Source organism: Poecilia reticulata, linkage group LG14, assembly GCF_000633615.1.
Source record: "Poecilia reticulata strain Guanapo linkage group LG14, Guppy_female_1.0+MT, whole genome shotgun sequence".
Classification (NCBI taxonomy): Eukaryota; Metazoa; Chordata; class Actinopteri; order Cyprinodontiformes; family Poeciliidae; genus Poecilia; species Poecilia reticulata.
In genome coordinates, this window is record NC_024344.1 from 24671638 (window position 1) to 24689975 (window position 18338).

An 18338-nucleotide genomic window follows, 5' to 3' on the forward strand; every position below is an offset into this window, starting at 1 on the left:
TTTATTATTATTTTATTATTATTTTATTATTATTTTATTATTAATTGGTTAATCTGCCTGTTTTTCTTGTGCAAGTTCTGTAGGTTTTTTGTTTTAATGATTAGACTTTCATTGTGCTTACCACAAGTTCCTGCCTGCAACTTTGGTCCTACTTTCAACATTTAAAAACATGGCAGCCACGACTAACACTACGTCATGCATCAGCCTTAATCCATAATAACACACAGTGGTGGGGATATTTTTTTCTTTGGCTGGGACAGGAAAGCTGCTCTGAGTTGATGGGAAATGTAACTAAATACAAGAAAATCCTGGAAGAAAACCTGTTAGAATCTGCAGAAAACGTGAGATATAATTTAGATTAGAGCATATTTATGTGTTAAGGGGCCTAATCAAAGCCCAAATTCATGGCAAAACTTGTAAGTTGATGTTCACTGTTGCTCCCCATCATATTTGGCAGAACTTGGGACTATTTTTTGAAGAACAATGCAAAAGATATGCAATTTCTTAATATGCTAGAAGTTGTTAGAGATGTACCCCAGATGACCTGCAGCTTTAATTAGTCTACTACAGGAGTGCCCAAAGTATGGCCAAATTATTTTATTTGTCCCCAGACTAGAAGTCAAGAATGTTCAAAATTTGGCCAACAAAATAGAAAACAACTGATGTCCCCAAAAATTGTGGAAATCATCTCCATTACTTTTAGTAGCACAACAGTCCTAAACCATTTCTGTTCTTTATCTTTAATGATGTACAGATTTCATAAATATTTTGTATTATTGAGCAGGTGAATCTAAAGACATAACAATAAATTTATTGAAATTTGAGGGCTTTGACCGCCTCTGCGAAAAGTTTGAACACCACTGGTCTTTGTGTTGATCTGTTACATAAAATCCCAATAAAACACCCTAAAGTTTTTAACTGCGACACTGCAATATGTAAAAAATCTTCATGAGTGCAAATACATTTGCAAGATGCTGGGTAACAGATCTTTAAAAAAATGCTTACAGTTTTTATTTGAGTTCACAAAGACTCAAAGTTAAAGTTTTGCACAAAGGCAGGCACCAAATGACCTGCTGCTTCATTTTGTATAATGAACAGTTTATGAAGTTTCAGACACACTTTGGGAAGGAGCCGGCTGGAGTTCCACCTGACCGCACCAGGGAGTTTGTGTAGTTGGGGAAAGTTGTGTAGGATGGAGGGCTGTCCAGTTCAGAAGGAGACCCAATGCTGTTGCTGGACGAGTCGTCCATGGAGGGTTCCTACAAAACAAGAGCTTAGTGGTTTATCTGCAGTACTTTAAATAACATCTGGATTTTTAAACACTCTCAGATATGAAAGAAAGCATAATTTCACATTAAAGATCTTTATTTAATTCCCAATTTATTATTTACTAAACAAATTGAGTTGACAAAAATACAAAAATTGTGTCAGGTGGTGACTAACACTGATTTTGAACACATTAGCATCGTCCTTCATTAAACTTTCACAAATCAAATAAAGGTTTCACAAATCTAAAGTAGGTTTTAAATATTCTGCTTTTAGTGAAAATACTATAATTCAGGGGCAATATGGCTAAAAAATGTATCGTTATGCTGACCACAAGTTATCAGTCAAGATAGATAGATAAGCTTTTTGTTTTAAATATCTGAAATATTTCTAAACTGGTGGTGTGGTCTTTTGTGTTTTATCCACAATTTTCACTTCATGCCGTTTTCTATTTTTAAGCAGTTATGAGGAACGGTGGTAAAATCTTAAAATGCAGCAGTGCAAATTAGCTATTTGTTGCGGTAACCAACGAGTGAGCGAGTTAAGTTGAAGCCAAAAACTGTAAATAAGCAGAGTGCTGAGAATGGTCATACCTTTTGTTGGAGCACGTAAAGGGAAGTTACTGCTTTTATCCCATTATGTTCTCTCATTTTGGGAAGCACATCATCTGTAAAGGAAAACACGTTACTACACAGACATCAATTTTAGCTGCAGTCTCCAAAAATTTTATTTTTACCTTTCTGTTTAAGCTGTGTATGATGAGATTTACCATAAATCCTGGACTTTCTAGTTTCCTGCCTTGACCTGAGATTAAAAAACAAACACACAAAAAAACATTGGTAAATATGCAGTGGATGTACATTTGCATTAATACAGTTGATGGACTATGGAGCTAAATTGGGGTCAGAAAGTTTATTCAAAATAATAAAAAAAAGAAACTGAAAAAAGGATTTTTTTTTTCTTTTTTAACAAACTTTATGATACCAATTTAGCTCCATAATGGTTAATTAACAGTATTGCAGTTTACTTTTTAGAAGGAGTCCAGCATGCACACACTGTCACCAGCGTGATGAGGATGAAGATTCCTCCAGTGGAAAGCATGATGTAGACGGAGCTTCTTCCTGGTGAGAAACAAGAGCTACTGAATAAATGTTTACATAAGTGAGGCTTGTTTATTTTAATTTCCATTTTAACATCTAACCCGAAATCTGACAGTAAAGCTGCTTTTGTTACGACACATGCTCTGTCTGTGATGTGTAATCCCAAAAAAGGGGGACATTTCTATGCCAACCTCTCCAGTAGAGGGCACCAAAAGCTTATCAAAGCTTTGGTGCTCTGATTCTGGTTTGAAGATATTTGATTCACACTTCCAGTGATTTTCCCTCAGAATGTGTGTAAGTTGTAGTTCTAAGGATTTTTTTTATTGAACAACTGCAAAGCTTTCAGCCCATCTTTATCTCACGTTGGTTTCTTGGGACCATGTTTGTTACTTGCAACAAGATCTTTAATGGTTCTGGTATCAATGATCCATGTTGCAGCCCTCTTCCTATCTCCGTTTTTTCTAGTGAAAAAAGGAGGTGCAATTGCGAGAAAAATTCAGAAATTTTGAGATGAATGTCTGAAATTTTCCAGAAAGACAAGGAAACTTCTGAGCTCCAAAAGTAAAAAATTTGGGAGAAGAAACCAAAGAATTTTCAGCTTTTCAACCTCAGAAATTTGCACAAAAACATTTCTAGAATATTTCTGAGATTGATCTCAAACATTCTGAGTTTATTCTTGCCAGTTTTTTACTTTTGGAGCTCTGAAATGTCCAAGTTTTTCTAGAAAATTGCAGAGATTTATCTCAAAATGTCTTTACTGTCTTTGCTATAGAACATTTTTGGACATTTCGGGTTCAGACATTTAAAAAAAAAAAATTCTAGAAAATTTCTAAGATTAATCTCAAAATGTGGGGAAAATTTACTCTTCCTTTCTTTCTGTCTCCAATAGGCCTGATACGCCATCCTCGCATCCCTTTAAGAAACGTTTTTTTTTTTTTTTTTTTTGCATTTGTATGACTTTTCTGAATCAATTAAAACTCATTTTTGGCAAAATACTTCCCTACCTAATAATTGTGATTTCACAAAGTAAATTTAGAAGAGTTTACTCTGTGACACGCAGTGCCATCAACCTCCAACTACTTCCTGTTTCTGGGTTTGTCACTTGAACCATTTGTGTCCCTCTAAAAAAATCATACTGGCCATGTCAGCATGTCTAGCATACAGGCTTAACTGATAAAAGTATGTTATTACTTACTGTACACGGCCAGGCTGATTTGCAGGCTGGTCATGTTGCCCAGTGGGTTCTCCACGGCGCAGCTGTAGATATCCTCATCAGTCATCAACACTCGACTGATGGTCAGGCACTTCTGATCAGGTGACAACACAAACCGTGTTTCATTGGCCAGGGGTTTCCCACCTTTAAACCACCTGTAAGTGGTTCTGGTCCCGTTTTCATGAGAACAGTTAAGGACAAAGTTTTCGCTGAGCTCCAGGACGGATGAGGCCTCCATGTGGATGTACGGCCTGGATATAGGCTCTGGGTGAGGGTGAGAGCAAACACCAACATTCATTAATGTAAACATGTGCGGAAATGTAAGCACAAAACTTTGTCAATATTCTGCTAATGTCGAAAAAACACAATTTCGCAATTAAAGATGTTTCTATTAATTAAGAAACGCAATTAAATTACCATGTGGATGAGTTTGTAAGTCATTAAAAAACATGTAGTGCCATCAACCTCTACCTACCTCCTGTTTTCTTCTTTGTCTTTTCCACCAATAGTAACATCTGGTTGTTCATTATGTGAATCGTGTGATGTGGAAAAAACATTTCCATTGCAGTTTTGTGAAATAAACTAATTTTGATACAAAACTTTATCGAAAAATTAATTAAAATTAATTAAAATTAAAGTTTTCATTAAGCAAATTTATCTTCATAATTAAAATGTATGCATTTATACAGTCAATGGAAACTCTGGATACAAGCTCCAATTGGCTGGACATCTGTTGAATTGGGTCAGTCACTTTAAAGTGGATGAATATTTATGCAGTCACTTATTTTATGATATATATTTTTACTTAATTGTCATTATTTTATAGAAATCAGTTTTACTTCTGATATACAGTGTTCAAATTAAGTTGCTTTGTCAAAAAAGCCACATTTTGTTGCTTATGACAAAAGGAAAAAATGGTAAACATCACAGGGGGTGAATACGTTTTTAATGTGCTGAACAATCCTCCTTCCAATTTAGATGAATGCATTACTTTATCTTAAAAATATCAATAAGACACATTAAAGTTTATGCTCCCACTGCTGTGGTTGCCTTTAGGTAATAAATGTAGGTTTAGATATTAACAGATAACTTCCTCATTGAATAATGCGTCTCAAGCAGCTTGTTCTGTCTCTTATGAAACAAACATCTCATTAATGGAGGTCAGTGAACTCCCAGGATTCCCAGCATAGCTTATCCCACCTACAGTAAGACCAGAGTCAAAAACAGAATACCTCCATGGACATTCAGAACATTTAAACATCTCCAGTTGGGATGAAAACTTTAGAAACTGAAGATTTTGTTTCAATGCATTCAGTTTGGGAACTCAGAAAGATTGCAAATTTTAATTAATCCGCAGTGTCATGTTTGAAGAATACTTAGCAGAAGAAAATACATCAGTCTTATGTCCAGAGTAGAGCATAATGGTTCTGGTCCAGCCATGTTTCTCGTTTTTCTCCAAGCAAACATAAATGGCATGGAAATAAATTGGGGTCATGGAGTTTGTTGAAAAGAAGAAAAAAAAACTTGAAAACAAAATTCTTTTTGAAACTGAACAAAAAAAAATTCAGTTCAATTCAAAAATATTTTATTGATCCCAAAAGGAAATTAGCTAACATTAATTCAGCAACTAATATTAACTGTAACTAACATTAATTCAGATTCTTCAGAGTTATTGTGGATAGTGAAGGCTGTTGGCAGGAAATATTTCTTGTAGCAGTTTGTATTATGGAGAATTTTAAGAAGCCTTTGACTGAAGACACTCTATCACCACTGAAAAGAAGTTTTGATACTAAAAAATAGTTCACTAATACTTTTTAGATTCCAGTTTTTTTTTACAGTTTCAAAATATTTCTTAGCTTCAGATCTTTTTTTTCCAGTTTTAATTTCTTTTTTATATTGAACAAATTGTATGGCCCGAATTTAACTCCAAAGTTAGAACATTGAATAAGTGATCAGCAGCTACACGGAGCTGTTTCTGACCCTACCATCCACAGTGAGTGTGATGCTTCCCTCTCCAGTAAAGATGTCGTCTGTGATGGAGATCTCCACGTCGTAAGTCCCATCATCAGATAGTCTGAGGTTATGGAGAAGCAGAGTCCCGTTCTCAAACACCAGAATCCGGTCTTGATACTCAGGCCTCAAGGTCCCAATGATGTCAGTTCCGATGGACTGGACCACGGTGACCGCCTTCTCCCTCTGGAGCTGCCACTTGATAACCGGCAGGTCGAGGCTGAAGCTGCTGTAGCGGACCGACAGGAGGGCCTCCCCCCCGACCGCTCCTCTGATCAGAGCATTAGGGATGGTCATGTTGACGGCTCCCACCTCACCTGCAGAACAGCATGGAGAGTTTCACTGGACATTAGAAACAGTATAGTGGATGATGCTTTTAAATTTAAATTAGAACAAATCACTTATAAACGATATATAGTTGTTATTAACGGGATGTGTCTCAAATTTTGCTGGACAGTAAATAATACCAAAAGTTATTGTGATAAACGATTTTATCGTTAATTTGAGACAATTTTCAAGTAATGTAATGGGAATGACATAATAATGCAAGAACACAATCTCAAAGATCAATAAACTTTAAATTCTAATGAACATTGAAAATAATAAGTCATGCAAATGGAAATCATTGAGCTTGTTTTAATTTGTCATTGATTTATTGCTTAGTGCGACAGGCATAGTTATAGTTGATTTTATTTCTTACTAAAGTGAGAAAGTATCACTTTCATATTTATTTTAGTTCTAGCACCGAAGTACTAACAATGCCTTGGTTGGCACGTGATTTCTATTAAATCCAAATTAATGCACTATTATTCAAAACACAACACATCTGTAAGGGTTTTCAAAACCTAAAACACGGAAAAACATGTAGGGTTTATCCAACAACTGTACAGAATCATACAGTGTCACTCTGGAGCCTCATTGCTATGGTAACAGCTGTTAGACTATGGGATGGGCCCACATGGATCAACAAAAGTTGGCATTGTTTGTTCAAATTTCCCTCTTGGCAGTCCATGAAAAGGGCAATCCAGACACCAGGCTAGGGCTGCAGAAACAGAGCAGCTTAATGACCCACAATAACATAATAACACGTAAACACAGCTGAAAAAATCTGACACTGCCACTTCTGATACGGACTGTGGAGAACAAAACAAGCATTCGGATACAATCCAGCATCTCAACAAATGCTGACATTGTGACGAGGTAAAATAACTCAACAGGGTGTGGTGGAGAAAAAAACTGGACATCTGTTGCTATTTTTATCATGTTCTTAGCGTTTTATAAATGTAAAAATTTAACAGATTTTAAATTTGCAATCTGTTCTCCCTGCATCATAAAACTCTTCCCTGTAGTCGCTGCATAAGGTAAGGCTGTGAAAGTAAACATGCTCTCATGCAACAGAATAAAAATGAGCAACGTAAATATGCATTTAATATTTAAACATTGTTTTTTCAACGTATTATTGTTCTGACACAATAAGTAGTAAATAATCGCACGACAAATTAAAACAAACTCAATAATTTCCATTTGTATGATTTAATGGGTTTTTTTTTCTTGTCTCTCTTTCGACCAACAATTGCATGATAAAAGTCTTCAGTCTTGAGTTTTGGTCTCAATTATACCTTGTTTTGAATGACAGCTCAACAGAGACCTCATAATTAATTTTATTTGTTGTTTCTGTTATATTGTTTATTTATTTTGGATATTTAAAATGTCTACCTGTTCCAGTGTTAAATGTTCATTAGAATTTATCGTTTATTGATCTTTGAGAATGTGTTCTTGCATTATTATGCCGTTACTATTATGTTACTTGAAAATGGTCTCAAAACAACAACATTGTCATTCATCGCAAAAAAAACATCTGGAACAATTTATCATCCGGTCAAATTTGTTATGCTGACAGGCCTAGTAGTTCAGTTGTGCTGCAAATATCCAAGTTATTTATCTTGACAGCGTTTCTTACCTGAGTTTAAGAAGCCAAAAAATATGAGTGAAAAAATGTGGTAGATCTTTTTTCCTTTGGAAGGAGCGTCCTTCTCTGTCTGCATCTTGAGGAAAAAGCTTTGTTTTTCTCACAGACTGTCAGCATGATTTATGGCTCTGGGCAGGACGGAGGACACAGTCACTCATTCAGGCCGGCCTGGAACTGAGTACGTGTTGTTCTCCAAACGCCACTGTATAAGCAGAACAAAAGTGTGTGTGTAAGCGTCAGGGTTCAGTCAGTCTTGTGATAATAAAACAAAACTGCGTTTAATTCATGCAAACTTCGTTATGATCAGAATCAAACTACTTTCACAGCGCAAGCTTCAAATGCTAGCTGATTAAAAAAGAGAGGATTAGCTGTTTTGATACTGACGGACAGGGAGTTACGTTACGTCTATATTATATTTATTAAATGTACAGATCCCTGCCAAAGTGCTAGGTTTTTGTTGACATTAATTCTACTAGCACTAAGGCGCTATATCGACATAGAAGCTAAAGAGTTAAAGCTAAAGCGCTAAATTCAACCATGTCTCAACAAGTGTGTGACAGCTGACCCTACTGTCACACAGACCTGAATAGTAACTGTTTGTTTTGTTCATCCTTAATATTAATTTAGACATTAATTAGTGAATAGTTTAGATTTTTATTTTTGAAAATTATTTTCATTAGCTTGACTTTTTAGTTAACTATTTGAAGTGCACACATTTAGTTAACTTTATTTGTCAGTTCTTTATATTTTTGTTAAAAGCAACAAATTAATTTATTTGTTTTGAGTTACCAGTTTCCTTTGGAGCTGCTGCTGGAGGGTCACAGAACAGCTCCAGCTAATTGACATCCATATATGGCTGGCAAACCTCCTCAGCGGGCCGTTCCATTTGTTTGCCAGGGGACGGGGAAATTTGGTTTTCTTTAATTTAATTTGACCAGTTCTTTAATGTCTCTTCTATTTGGTAGTTTCAGTCTAATGTTTGTTTAATTTAAAGATCTGGTGTTGTATTGATTAGTATTTGTTTAAGTTTTTGTATGTTTAATTACCCCTTGTGTGTCAGCTGTGGTCTGATCAGCCACTATTTAAACTCCCCTCATGTCTTGTTGGTCAGTTTTGTGCTTGAGTTCTTTGTGTTACTACCTGAGTTGGAGTTTGTTATGTTGACCTCAGTTTTTGGGCCCAGTTCTTCATTGTTTAATTATTTTTGAACTTTTTTGTAATAAATTAAGATTATTTTTGGATTCCATTCAGCATCTCTCTGGCTGGTTTATGCAAGAACCCTCACATTACAACACAGTACATTCATGTAAGTGGAGTATTCTTCTGTATGCCTTATTTGTTTATTGTTTTTTGTTGCCATTTACACAGCAAATCTGATCATGATCAAAGGAAACAAAACTTCACCTCCTTCAAAATAAGAGCATGACTATAAACAGCTAAGAATTCTTAAAAGTCAGTAACCAAAACTTCAACTCATATGTTGAATATTATTGAAATGAAGGTTTACAAAGCAGTCAAATTAATTAGCGCTTTAAAGTCTATCTGGAAAAATTGACTTAGCTAAAACACTAAAGAGTTAGACAAAAAAATTAGCTCTGTCCAACAATGTTAAAATAAACAATAAAATGATTTTAAAAGTTTAATTTGATATAGGCTTGGCTTGGGTTGCTTGGTAACAGGCTGGGCTTGGCTGGGGTTGCTAGGTAACGTCATAGTTCCTGTCCAATATGACTTATCAGGAGGTTTCTGAAAAAGCTCCTTTTCCAGACACCAAAAACATTAAATAATTGTCAAAAAACCAGCTGTTTTTTTGTTTTGTTTTTTTAAGCGCTTGAGTTTTTTTAGAAGCAGCTGAAACCTAAATGGAAGAATAAAAATATGAAAACTGTGAATTATGTATGATAGGTCTGAAGCCTAACCTCGAAGCGATGTTTCCTGACTCCTATAGGAACGACCGCGTGTTGCCAGGTCTCCTCCTCCTGTTTTCCCACAGCTTAGGCCTCACTCCCAGCAAACTGTCGATCACACCTGTACCACAGACAGACTTTCACTGCTGGGAAGAGAAAACGCTGCAAATTTCACAGGTGGGATGGGAAATTACCGATGTCATCCAAACTCCCAGTGAGCGCAAAGTCGAAGCTCAGGTTACAAGCCGGACCAGTGGGGCCCAGGAGGGGAGTCCAGCCTGAGCTGCCTCCAGGATAGGAGAAATTTCCTGCAGCAACGACCCAAGAAGAGGTAAAACTTTGTCTTCATGGCTAAACAAAGACTTCTTTTATGAGATCTGCAACAGCGCATTAGGCAGTGTTGAAGTAGGCCTACTCGAGATCGGTTTTGGTCTCGAGACCATTTTTTTGATGGTCTCGGTCTCGTCTCGGATTCGACCGCATTTGGTCTCGGTCTTGTCTCGGTCTCGGGCGCTGAGGACTCGATATTTTATTTTAAAACAGTCAAGACCGCAACTGTGAAATCACTAAATTTACAGCATACTGTCCAGTTTATTTGTTATCATGCTTGTTTTCACTGGATGCAAAACGCACAGATTAAAATCCAAGCAACAACGTGATTTACCAATTAAGTGTTTCTGTTGCTCCATCCTCCCCCCCTTAGAGTTTTTCAGACAATAGTGGAGCACAAATTACTCAAGATTTTTTCGGCACATTAAATAATATCCCCTTCAGTTCTTCTTTATAAGTAGAGACACGTTGTTGATGTTACCATTATAAAATAACTTGCAATTAAGTATTGGCAAGGCTCAATATAATTTTCAAACGTGGTGGAGCATTGTTGTTAGCAGCTGCTGTAAAAAAGTTACTTTTAATGTAACTTAGTTACTTTCCAAATCAAGTAGTCAGTAATCTAACTAAGTTACTTTTTCAAGGATTAATCAGTAATCTGAATAAAGTTATTTTTTCAAAGTAAGTATGCCATGCTAGCTGCAGCATAGCAGAGAGCACACAGAAAGGTGAATGACAGGACTAAGCTCCGCCTCCTGGCTCTGATTGGTTGTTTCTAGTTGCCACTGGGAGAAAGCAGGAGCTTGATTTTTCACAGATTATTTGCTCTCTTTCCAAACTGTTACGACATAATGACAGTTTCTCTTTAGCCGTTTTCAAGTTGTTTGTTTTTCATGGCATCTAAACTCCACCTCTACCAGCTGAAGGATGGATTGGCTCTCCGTCTGGGTCTGAATGTCTCTACCTTCTTCTCGTCTCCCTCCTGAAGCAGCTGCATGTTGCTTCTTCGCTGGCTCTGTCTTTTTTTTTTAGAAGCAGTAGAAACTCAAATAAAATACAAAACATGAAAAGATGTGAATTTTGCACGGCAGTACCCCTTTACTGCTTTCAAACCAGCAGCTGGAGGAAACACTGAAGAGAGGCGGAAGGAGAAAACGTGAGATTACAGGCAGAAACAACAGATTGCTCTCAGTTTCTCTCTGATATCATTTTCTACATGCAGACCTGCAGCAGATCAGCGAGTTCCTGTTAGAAGTTTAGACAAATCAAAGTAAACGGGGCTGAAGATCCAGGTGGTCAGGAGTTTTTTAAAACAAACACGAGTTTCTACTGAGAAACAGTTCTGAAAAAAGGCTCTGAAATGTTTGTTGGTGGTACAGAAGATTAAATCATCCCTTATTCATTTATACATTTCTTGCAAAAATTATTCCCTCTTGACTTCATCAGGATTAGACTGTTTAAAGAAAACTAAAATTAGATAAAAGTCGACAAAAAGAATTTATATGAATTCGAGACTTAAGGTTTGCATCATCACCAGCAACCAGTGAGAGGGAATTCCGTGTTGCTTAGTAACAGAAAGTAGTCAAACAGAAAAAAGTGCCCAAGTGAAAACAGCATGCTCACATGTTGATGTTTCTCTGGACTATAACCACGCCCAGCTGCTCTTTGTTCTGATTGGTTCCTGGTTCGTCTTTCCCAGCATGGCGGAGATCATCCTGTGTGAACCTGTGGAGCTCTACAACCTCCTCAACCAGACCCGAACCGTGCCGAGGCTGGCCGAGATCAACTACCTCTGTCTGATTGGTGAGATTTCAGCTGCAGTTGCCTGGGTTTCTGATGGTTTTATTCATTTGTTCCCATTACTTCATTGAAACTTTTATGTTTCTTTTCTAGATGCCCAGGAAACCCACGACTTCTTGACAGGTCATATTATTACAGCCAAACATGTGAAAACGGTATGACATCATGTTTCTGGCTGTCTGTCTGTATTCAAAAATTTAGTTTACAGCAAAAAAAAAAAACATATTTTGTTTAGATTTTTAAATTAGAGAAACATTATTTTGCTGTTCATGTTTTGCACACTTTCTGCAGTAGTATATTTGGATCCTATTGAAAGATATGATTGTTCAATATGAAGAGTTGTCTGTATGACTGATTTTGCCTTTCACTTCATATGATGATAAACTGCAGGCTGGAGATGGTACATTCTACCTGCCGGATGCAGTGCAGCTTGACACCATGCAGAATGTTGTGATCTATGACGCCACCACAAGATCTTTAGAAGAAGAAGCAGGTAATACTGGAGCATCAGTAGCCATGTAACGGTATAACGTCTTCCCACACAGCAGCAGATGTTAATCATCCTCACTATGATTTTAGGTAGGGCCATTGATTGTGCCCAGGAGCTGGGAAAATCTTACTACCGTCCAATTAAAATACTAGCAGGAGGCTACAGGCTGTTCTCAGCTATTTACCCATTTCTAAGGACTCACAAGATTCTTTACAACATCTGGGTAAAACTCACTAAGACAGACTGCTTTATTTTTACACATCAATCATTCAGGAGGAGTCTCAGTATCTGTTTAGTCCAAAGTTCACAAAATAAAATTCAGTGCAGCTAACTGACTTCAAAATCCACTTAAAATCACAAACATTTGAGCTTCGAGTTTAGTTTATATTTTGGTTGCATTGTTCCGGCTTGTGTTTCATTTTTATTTCTGTTGGTGTTACTTTTACCTCATTACTTCAGTTTCTTGCTCTTTCACACCCATTTTCCATCTGCTTTAACTTGTATTATGGAAGACCATAACTGACATAATTAAACATAAAAGTATATAAATGCCCAAATAAATAAATCAATACTCTTAAAACACAAAAAAGAATTATTTCCAAAAGATTACGTGTTTTTGCATACTGTCTTTAAAATATATATTTTTATATTTTTACTTTTATTGAAAGATGCATTAAGTCTAAAGTTGCTGATAAACTGATTGTAGTTGACCATATTTGTTGTGACTGTAGTCTGCATGTAGATTGGAGTTATACCAACCAACCAACAGGCAGAAGCCTTAAGACTCCGCCCCTCTTCATAATGAGGCAGAAATCCAAAAGGTAAAACAAAAAGATGAAACGAAAAAACAAAAACAAAAAAAAACACATGGTAATAAATAAACCTAGGAAAAAATAAGACAAAAAGGTTAAAGAATTAAAATGCATATATACATTTAACTTTAAAGGGAGAATGCAAAACAATAATAGAAAAAATAAAATTTACATATGTTTAAAACTAAAATTTAAAAACTACAGTATGAAGTCAATTAAATTATAAAACATAAGGCAAAAAACAAACTTCTCAGTTTTTAAATTAATTGGTGCATAAGGTGTACTGATTTATTTATTGGACGATTTATGTATTACTGATTTTATTTTAAATTTGTCAGTTTTGATCCTCAATACTTTCTATATTTATATAGGCTATCTATATCTCTTTATCTTAAAAGACTTGCGGTCATAACTGTAATAATGAGTGGTTTTATGTAGATTCAACTCAGAAAGGTCTCGGTGTTTATGCATTCAGACTTACTCTTACTAATTTGATTTAATTTAAATATTTCACTCCATATTATGCACAATTTTGTGTTTATATCTGCTACATAAAATATTTATAAAACACTTTGAAGCCCATGGTTGTAATATGATAAAATGTGAAAAAGCCTAAATGAGTATGAATGATGTACAAGATCTTATTTATAGAATATGCTATCCTCTGCAGAACATATAAACCATCCCTCCACCTTTAGATTTTTCTGTAACTTTTACAAAAAGAAACGATAAGATTTGAGCTGTGTCCAGTCCATCACAGTCAAATAAATATATGTGTGGATTCATCTCAGGAGCTTGAAAACTTGAAGCTTTATCCTTTGGAGATTATACCTGGAGCACTGTATATGGGAGACCTGAAACAAAGCCAGGGCTCCCTGTCGGACCTGAAAATCCGTGCAATCGTCAGCATCTCACATTTCACTCAGAGTGACTTTTCAGAGTAAGACCAGCTCAAACTCGCATACGTTTCAAAATCCTTTGAGTTCTTTTATTTTTTTTGTAAACGTAATTGTTAACTTCCAGGTCTGAAAAAAACGTCCGGAAGATCCTTGACATCCCGCTGGCTGACGAGGGGGAGTCGGATTTATATTCAAAATTCGAAACAATATGCAATTTTATCAGTGAGTATTGGACATGTTTTTGTTTAACAAGTTGAAGTTAAATTGGCATGGATGTTAACACATTAGCATGTAATCTTAAATTATTATGTTAAACATAAATGAGACAAAAAAAAGAGTTAAATTCTTAAACTATGACAGTGCATTAGGGCCGTTGTAGACAGAAAAAGGAGAAAATGTACGCTAAAATATCTCAAAGGCTTTTAGTTTAATCTAAAAGATAGTGTTTCTATAATTTTTTGGAAGTTTCTGAGTTTGAACAGTCAAATTTCAGATTTTGACATTTTTCAGTTGGAAAAGTTGAACATTTGCTAGAAAAAAATCAGACATTTTCTAGGCAAAAATCCTGAAAAATTTCTGAGTTTAAAAAGTCGCAAATTTGCTAGAAAAACAGCTAGAGCAAACTATTATGTATTATTTTTTAAAAATCAAATGGTAACTTCTTTGTTGTTTAGGTTTTCACATTGAGGAAGGATCTCGTGTCCTGGTAGTTTCCAGGGAGGGCACAAGCCGCTGCAGCACTGTGGTACTCGCATTCTTCATATACTACTTCAGATACACACTGGAGGCATGTATGAATTATACGGAACAGTATGAACACAAATAATCAAAGTAAAAAAATGCAATTTTTTATATCCAAGTAACAATTTGGTCAATGGTTTCAACTTAATTTACCATGTGTGAAATATTGTTTTTAATGGAAAAAAAACTATGAAAAGCTGTACTTTTTTTTTTTTGCTTTGTGGTCAAAAATGACTCAACAGGAAGTAAAATATTTTTAGATTTGCTCTTTCTTGTAGAAATGGTAAAATGCCAAAATTATTCATGAGAAAGTTAAAACTTTTGCCTGTTTTCTCATATTCTGATATTTCCATATTAACTACAGATGATCAATTGAAGTACAAGTTCCTTAAAAAAATACCAAAATAGCTCTTTCATCAAGCATTAAATCACAAACTCAACATCAGATACCATCTTCAGCATTATTAGTCATTAATAATGTGGAGCCATTATTGTCTTAGAGTCTTCACGCCATGGATAACACTCTGTACTCCACTCTCCACTGACTCAACTTAAACATTAATGTAAAAGTTATTCAGAGCATGACTGTAAACACATTTTTGTTTATTTTTTGGCATTGAGACATATTGCCAATTCTAAGTGTCACAATGTGTGTCCCGGTGATTTTATAGTCCATAAATGACTGTTATCTATTTTGCGTTTACACGTGTAAAAAAGGAGTTATTTTTACCCAACCTAAGTAAAAATTGCAATTGTTGATTTTTTTTTTACTGGTGAAAAAAATGTAAAACAGCATCTTTGAGGTGTAGAAATGAAATGGTGCCTACTAAACTCCATCCATCCATCCATTTTCTTACACCCTTGTCCCTTAGTGGAGTCGGGAGGGTTGCCTACTAAACTCATGACATACAATTCCATTCATATCTCAGTGTGTAAGTGACATTGTTTCAAGTTAGGTAACTTGAGTTTGTCAACAATTATATGACTGCTAACAACAACATAACTAAAAACATGTGGAATTAGCGTTTTCTTATGTCATATATCAAATAAACTCAATAAATGAATAAATAAAAATAGGGCAACCCCTCAAAACAATATGATTTATCCTCTGGTGGAGAGCACTTATTTTATTAGTGGTGTTTGAAACTATGCTATTTGGACTTTCAAAACAAACATCAAATTATTTTAAAGATTACATTTGTCTTGAATTTTGAAAGACTGCAAAATTCAATTATGCATAATACATTATTTTGTTTTTGTTGATTTGCCATTTGTAGGAAGCCTGGACATACATTATTAAATGTAAACCCACCGTGAGGCCCAACACAGGATTTCTACAGCAGCTGTGTCAGTGGGAGGTTCTCGCCATTGGAAAGAAAGACACTGATTTGTCAAAACCTCCATTTTTATGAATGATAATACATGTCACAGTCAATCTGTCATGTATGTTCTTTTGTTTGACAAATTCTTGGACTTTTATTTTAAAAAGGCAATGTACAAAATGTCCTTAATAAACCCATGTTTGTGGAAGAGTGTGAATTTTATGATGTACTTTTTGTCACCTGGGTGATGCCTGGGGCACCTGGTATCCCAAGTTTGTGACACCTGGGACTCCCAAACCTTTTGTAACCTGGGTCAAAATTGTCAAGCAAAAAGCACTTGAAGGCCAAAAAAAAAAATCTAATAAAAAAAACAACTATTTTATATTTAAATAATAAACATATAGTTAAAATATGGTTAATTCTTTTCATCAAGAAACATGTCATTTTAATTGTTTGATAATTAATCAATCTATTAAATGTACATTAATTTAAGATCAAATAAATAATTTGTACACCCCTGCTTTAGAAGAAGTCACTTAGGGAATATTGCCAGTCACAATATGGCGGACGCGCTAACGTATAGTTCCTACGGCGTGAATGCGAGGTGGAGTCATAACATGCTGATGCTGTTTGGCTGAAAAGACATAACGGAATTACGAGGGTATGTTCTGATTGGACGAACTAGTAAATAAAACTTACTTAAAATTACTATAGGAACAATACTACCGACATACCGGATGTAAATCTAAAAAATTATGACCTACAGAAAGGAGAGGCGAACAAGGTTTTAAAAGTAGTAAATGAAAGTGTAGCAGTTGTAGCAGCAGAGACCAGCATTTGTCAAAACACGTTCATAGTTGTTTTGCTTTTCCAGAGCGTCTTAAGAGTGATGCTTTTATTGCGAAAGGCATCTGCTGGAAGCGTGTGTCGTTCACGGATGTTGTTTTGACGGTTACAACTGTTGCACAGGAGCGTTCGATTATTTCACAATTCCTAGAGATTTCCAAGCATCGGAGGAGAAATGTTGTTCAGTCCAACGAATTTATCCGAATGTTTTCGGGAATGGGAGGATTTGGAGAAAGATTACCATAATATTCAGGTTTGTTTAGTTATTGTATCTGACCATAGTAAACAATAAACGCTTGCTGCCCTGATAAGCTAACAGACGGTGTAGGTGGGGAGACTGGCGGGTGGGGTCCACCTTTAGCAGATAAAGATTAAATGATAATTATCAGGAACATTTAAATAAATTTTTTAACAGATCGGTTCATATATGACAGATTTGATCATGTGTTATTTTACTTGCAACTACATATCTGTTGAAATGCGAAGAAGGTCAGAATTAGCTTTAATATATTTAATATAATCCTATTTCATGGCAGTATGTAGTAACTCTTGCAAAAGAAGCCCAGACCATATAAATTGACTTGTAATTCCAGAAACCTGAGATTTTATGTTTAAAGCAATCTTTTTTTTATTGATTTTATAAAATATTTAATTTTTTTTTGTTGTTAATTTGTTTTTTTTTCTCTTTGAGCCAAATTCATCAAAAATAACAACTCACTATGAATAATGGATGTTTAAAATATACTAGTTTCACTTTCTGAAATAAATGATAAAAAATAATGACTATATTTTTAAAAAAATTTAGATATAGGCTAGCACATCTTTGTGTCCATTCTCCTGTGTAGATTTCATTATATCATCATCTTCCTAAAATAATAGGCTACGTAATTTTTTGCCATTTTCCCTCCAAAGCATATTTTGGTGGTTATTTATTTATTTATTTATTTATTCTTATATTCAAAAATCACTATTTGCAAAAACAAAAAAAAAGACTCCTGGCATTTTTTTAGGAAACCAATATATTTTAAATTACTTAAGTGTTTTACAGCTCTGTTCTTTTTTATTACAAAATAATAATAAAGGAAACAAAAATATGTATATTCACCTATACAACTCTGTTCTATTTACTGAACAGAGTAGAATGGAATAGAAACAGCCTTTATTGTTCTGCAAAGGGGAATATTCATGTGTAACGGCAGCATCAGTTATAAATGTTAACACAAAAAGTAAGATAAATACATGAAAAACAAGATTAACCATAACAATGACAATAATAAAAATATCAAACTAGCAGTCTGAGGGATGTGCAGTGGAGTCAGATCATCACTTTTCCAAAAATGTCTATATAGCATTGAAAAAGACAATTTACAATACAGTATATCAGTGCATAAAAATGAACGTGCAACAACAGCAGAGACGTTATTTAAAAATGAGGAAGAATGCCTTGTTAATCTACTCCACCTGCAGGAGACCCATCGTCTATATAAACAGAAGCTTGAAGAAATGACCAAACTGCAGAGCAGCTGCTGCAGCACCATAGCACGGCAGAGGAAGAAACTGAAAGAGCTCAGTCTTCAGTTGAAGAAGTGAGTGTCAACAGGAAATGGGTTTAACTCGATAGCAGATGATATAT

The 18338-nt window shown here is 35.2% G+C and overlaps 3 protein-coding genes across 3 annotated transcripts in view; 2 read left to right on the forward strand and 1 right to left on the reverse strand.

Annotated features, from left to right (window-relative positions):
* LOC103476308 (hepatocyte cell adhesion molecule-like) lies at positions 1 to 9567 on the reverse strand. Its single transcript, XM_008428550.2, has 8 exons — positions 9478 to 9567; positions 7550 to 7760; positions 5565 to 5906; positions 3562 to 3843; positions 2294 to 2387; positions 2003 to 2070; positions 1860 to 1933; positions 1 to 1259 (listed from the first exon to the last, which is right to left on the reverse strand). Exons 2-8 carry the CDS (start codon positions 7632 to 7634, stop codon positions 1110 to 1112), a joined length of 1095 nt encoding a protein of 364 aa, XP_008426772.1. The 5' UTR covers positions 7635 to 7760; positions 9478 to 9567; the 3' UTR covers positions 1 to 1109.
* A 148-nt stretch (positions 9568 to 9715) lies between these two features.
* On the forward strand, positions 9716 to 16076 carry styxl1 (serine/threonine/tyrosine interacting-like 1). Its single transcript, XM_008428551.2, has 9 exons — positions 9716 to 9796; positions 11495 to 11598; positions 11689 to 11750; positions 11986 to 12088; positions 12175 to 12308; positions 13689 to 13837; positions 13921 to 14018; positions 14471 to 14583; positions 15815 to 16076. Exons 2-9 carry the CDS (start codon positions 11496 to 11498, stop codon positions 15947 to 15949), a joined length of 897 nt encoding a protein of 298 aa, XP_008426773.1. The 5' UTR covers positions 9716 to 9796; position 11495; the 3' UTR covers positions 15950 to 16076.
* Positions 16077 to 16779: 703 nt separating this feature from the next.
* The window catches only part of tmem120aa (transmembrane protein 120Aa), an 8008-nt gene continuing 6449 nt past the window's right edge, over positions 16780 to 18338 (forward strand). The window contains exons 1-2 of the mRNA XM_008428552.2: positions 16780 to 16958; positions 18173 to 18291. Coding sequence (XP_008426774.1) covers positions 16881 to 16958; positions 18173 to 18291 — 197 coding nt within the window. The 5' untranslated portion in view covers positions 16780 to 16880. The remainder of the gene's footprint in view (positions 16959 to 18172; positions 18292 to 18338) is intronic.

Excerpts from the sequence above, each read along its gene's own strand:
- LOC103476308 (XM_008428550.2), bottom strand. The coding sequence starts at position 7,634 with ATGCAGACAGAGAAGGACGCTCCTTCCAAAGGAAAAAAGATCTACCAC. Across the intron at positions 2,388-3,561 it reads AATCAGCCTGGCCGTGTACA|GAAGAAGCTCCGTCTACATC; the intron begins GTAAGTAATAAC and ends GTTTCTCACCAG. Across the intron at positions 1,260-1,859 it reads TTTACGTGCTCCAACAAAAG|GAACCCTCCATGGACGACTC; the intron begins GTATGACCATTC and ends CTTGTTTTGTAG.
- styxl1 (XM_008428551.2), top strand. The coding sequence starts at position 11,496 with ATGGCGGAGATCATCCTGTGTGAACCTGTGGAGCTCTACAACCTCCTC. Across the intron at positions 11,599-11,688 it reads CAACTACCTCTGTCTGATTG|ATGCCCAGGAAACCCACGAC; the intron begins GTGAGATTTCAG and ends TTTCTTTTCTAG. Across the intron at positions 13,838-13,920 it reads ACTCAGAGTGACTTTTCAGA|GTCTGAAAAAAACGTCCGGA; the intron begins GTAAGACCAGCT and ends GTTAACTTCCAG.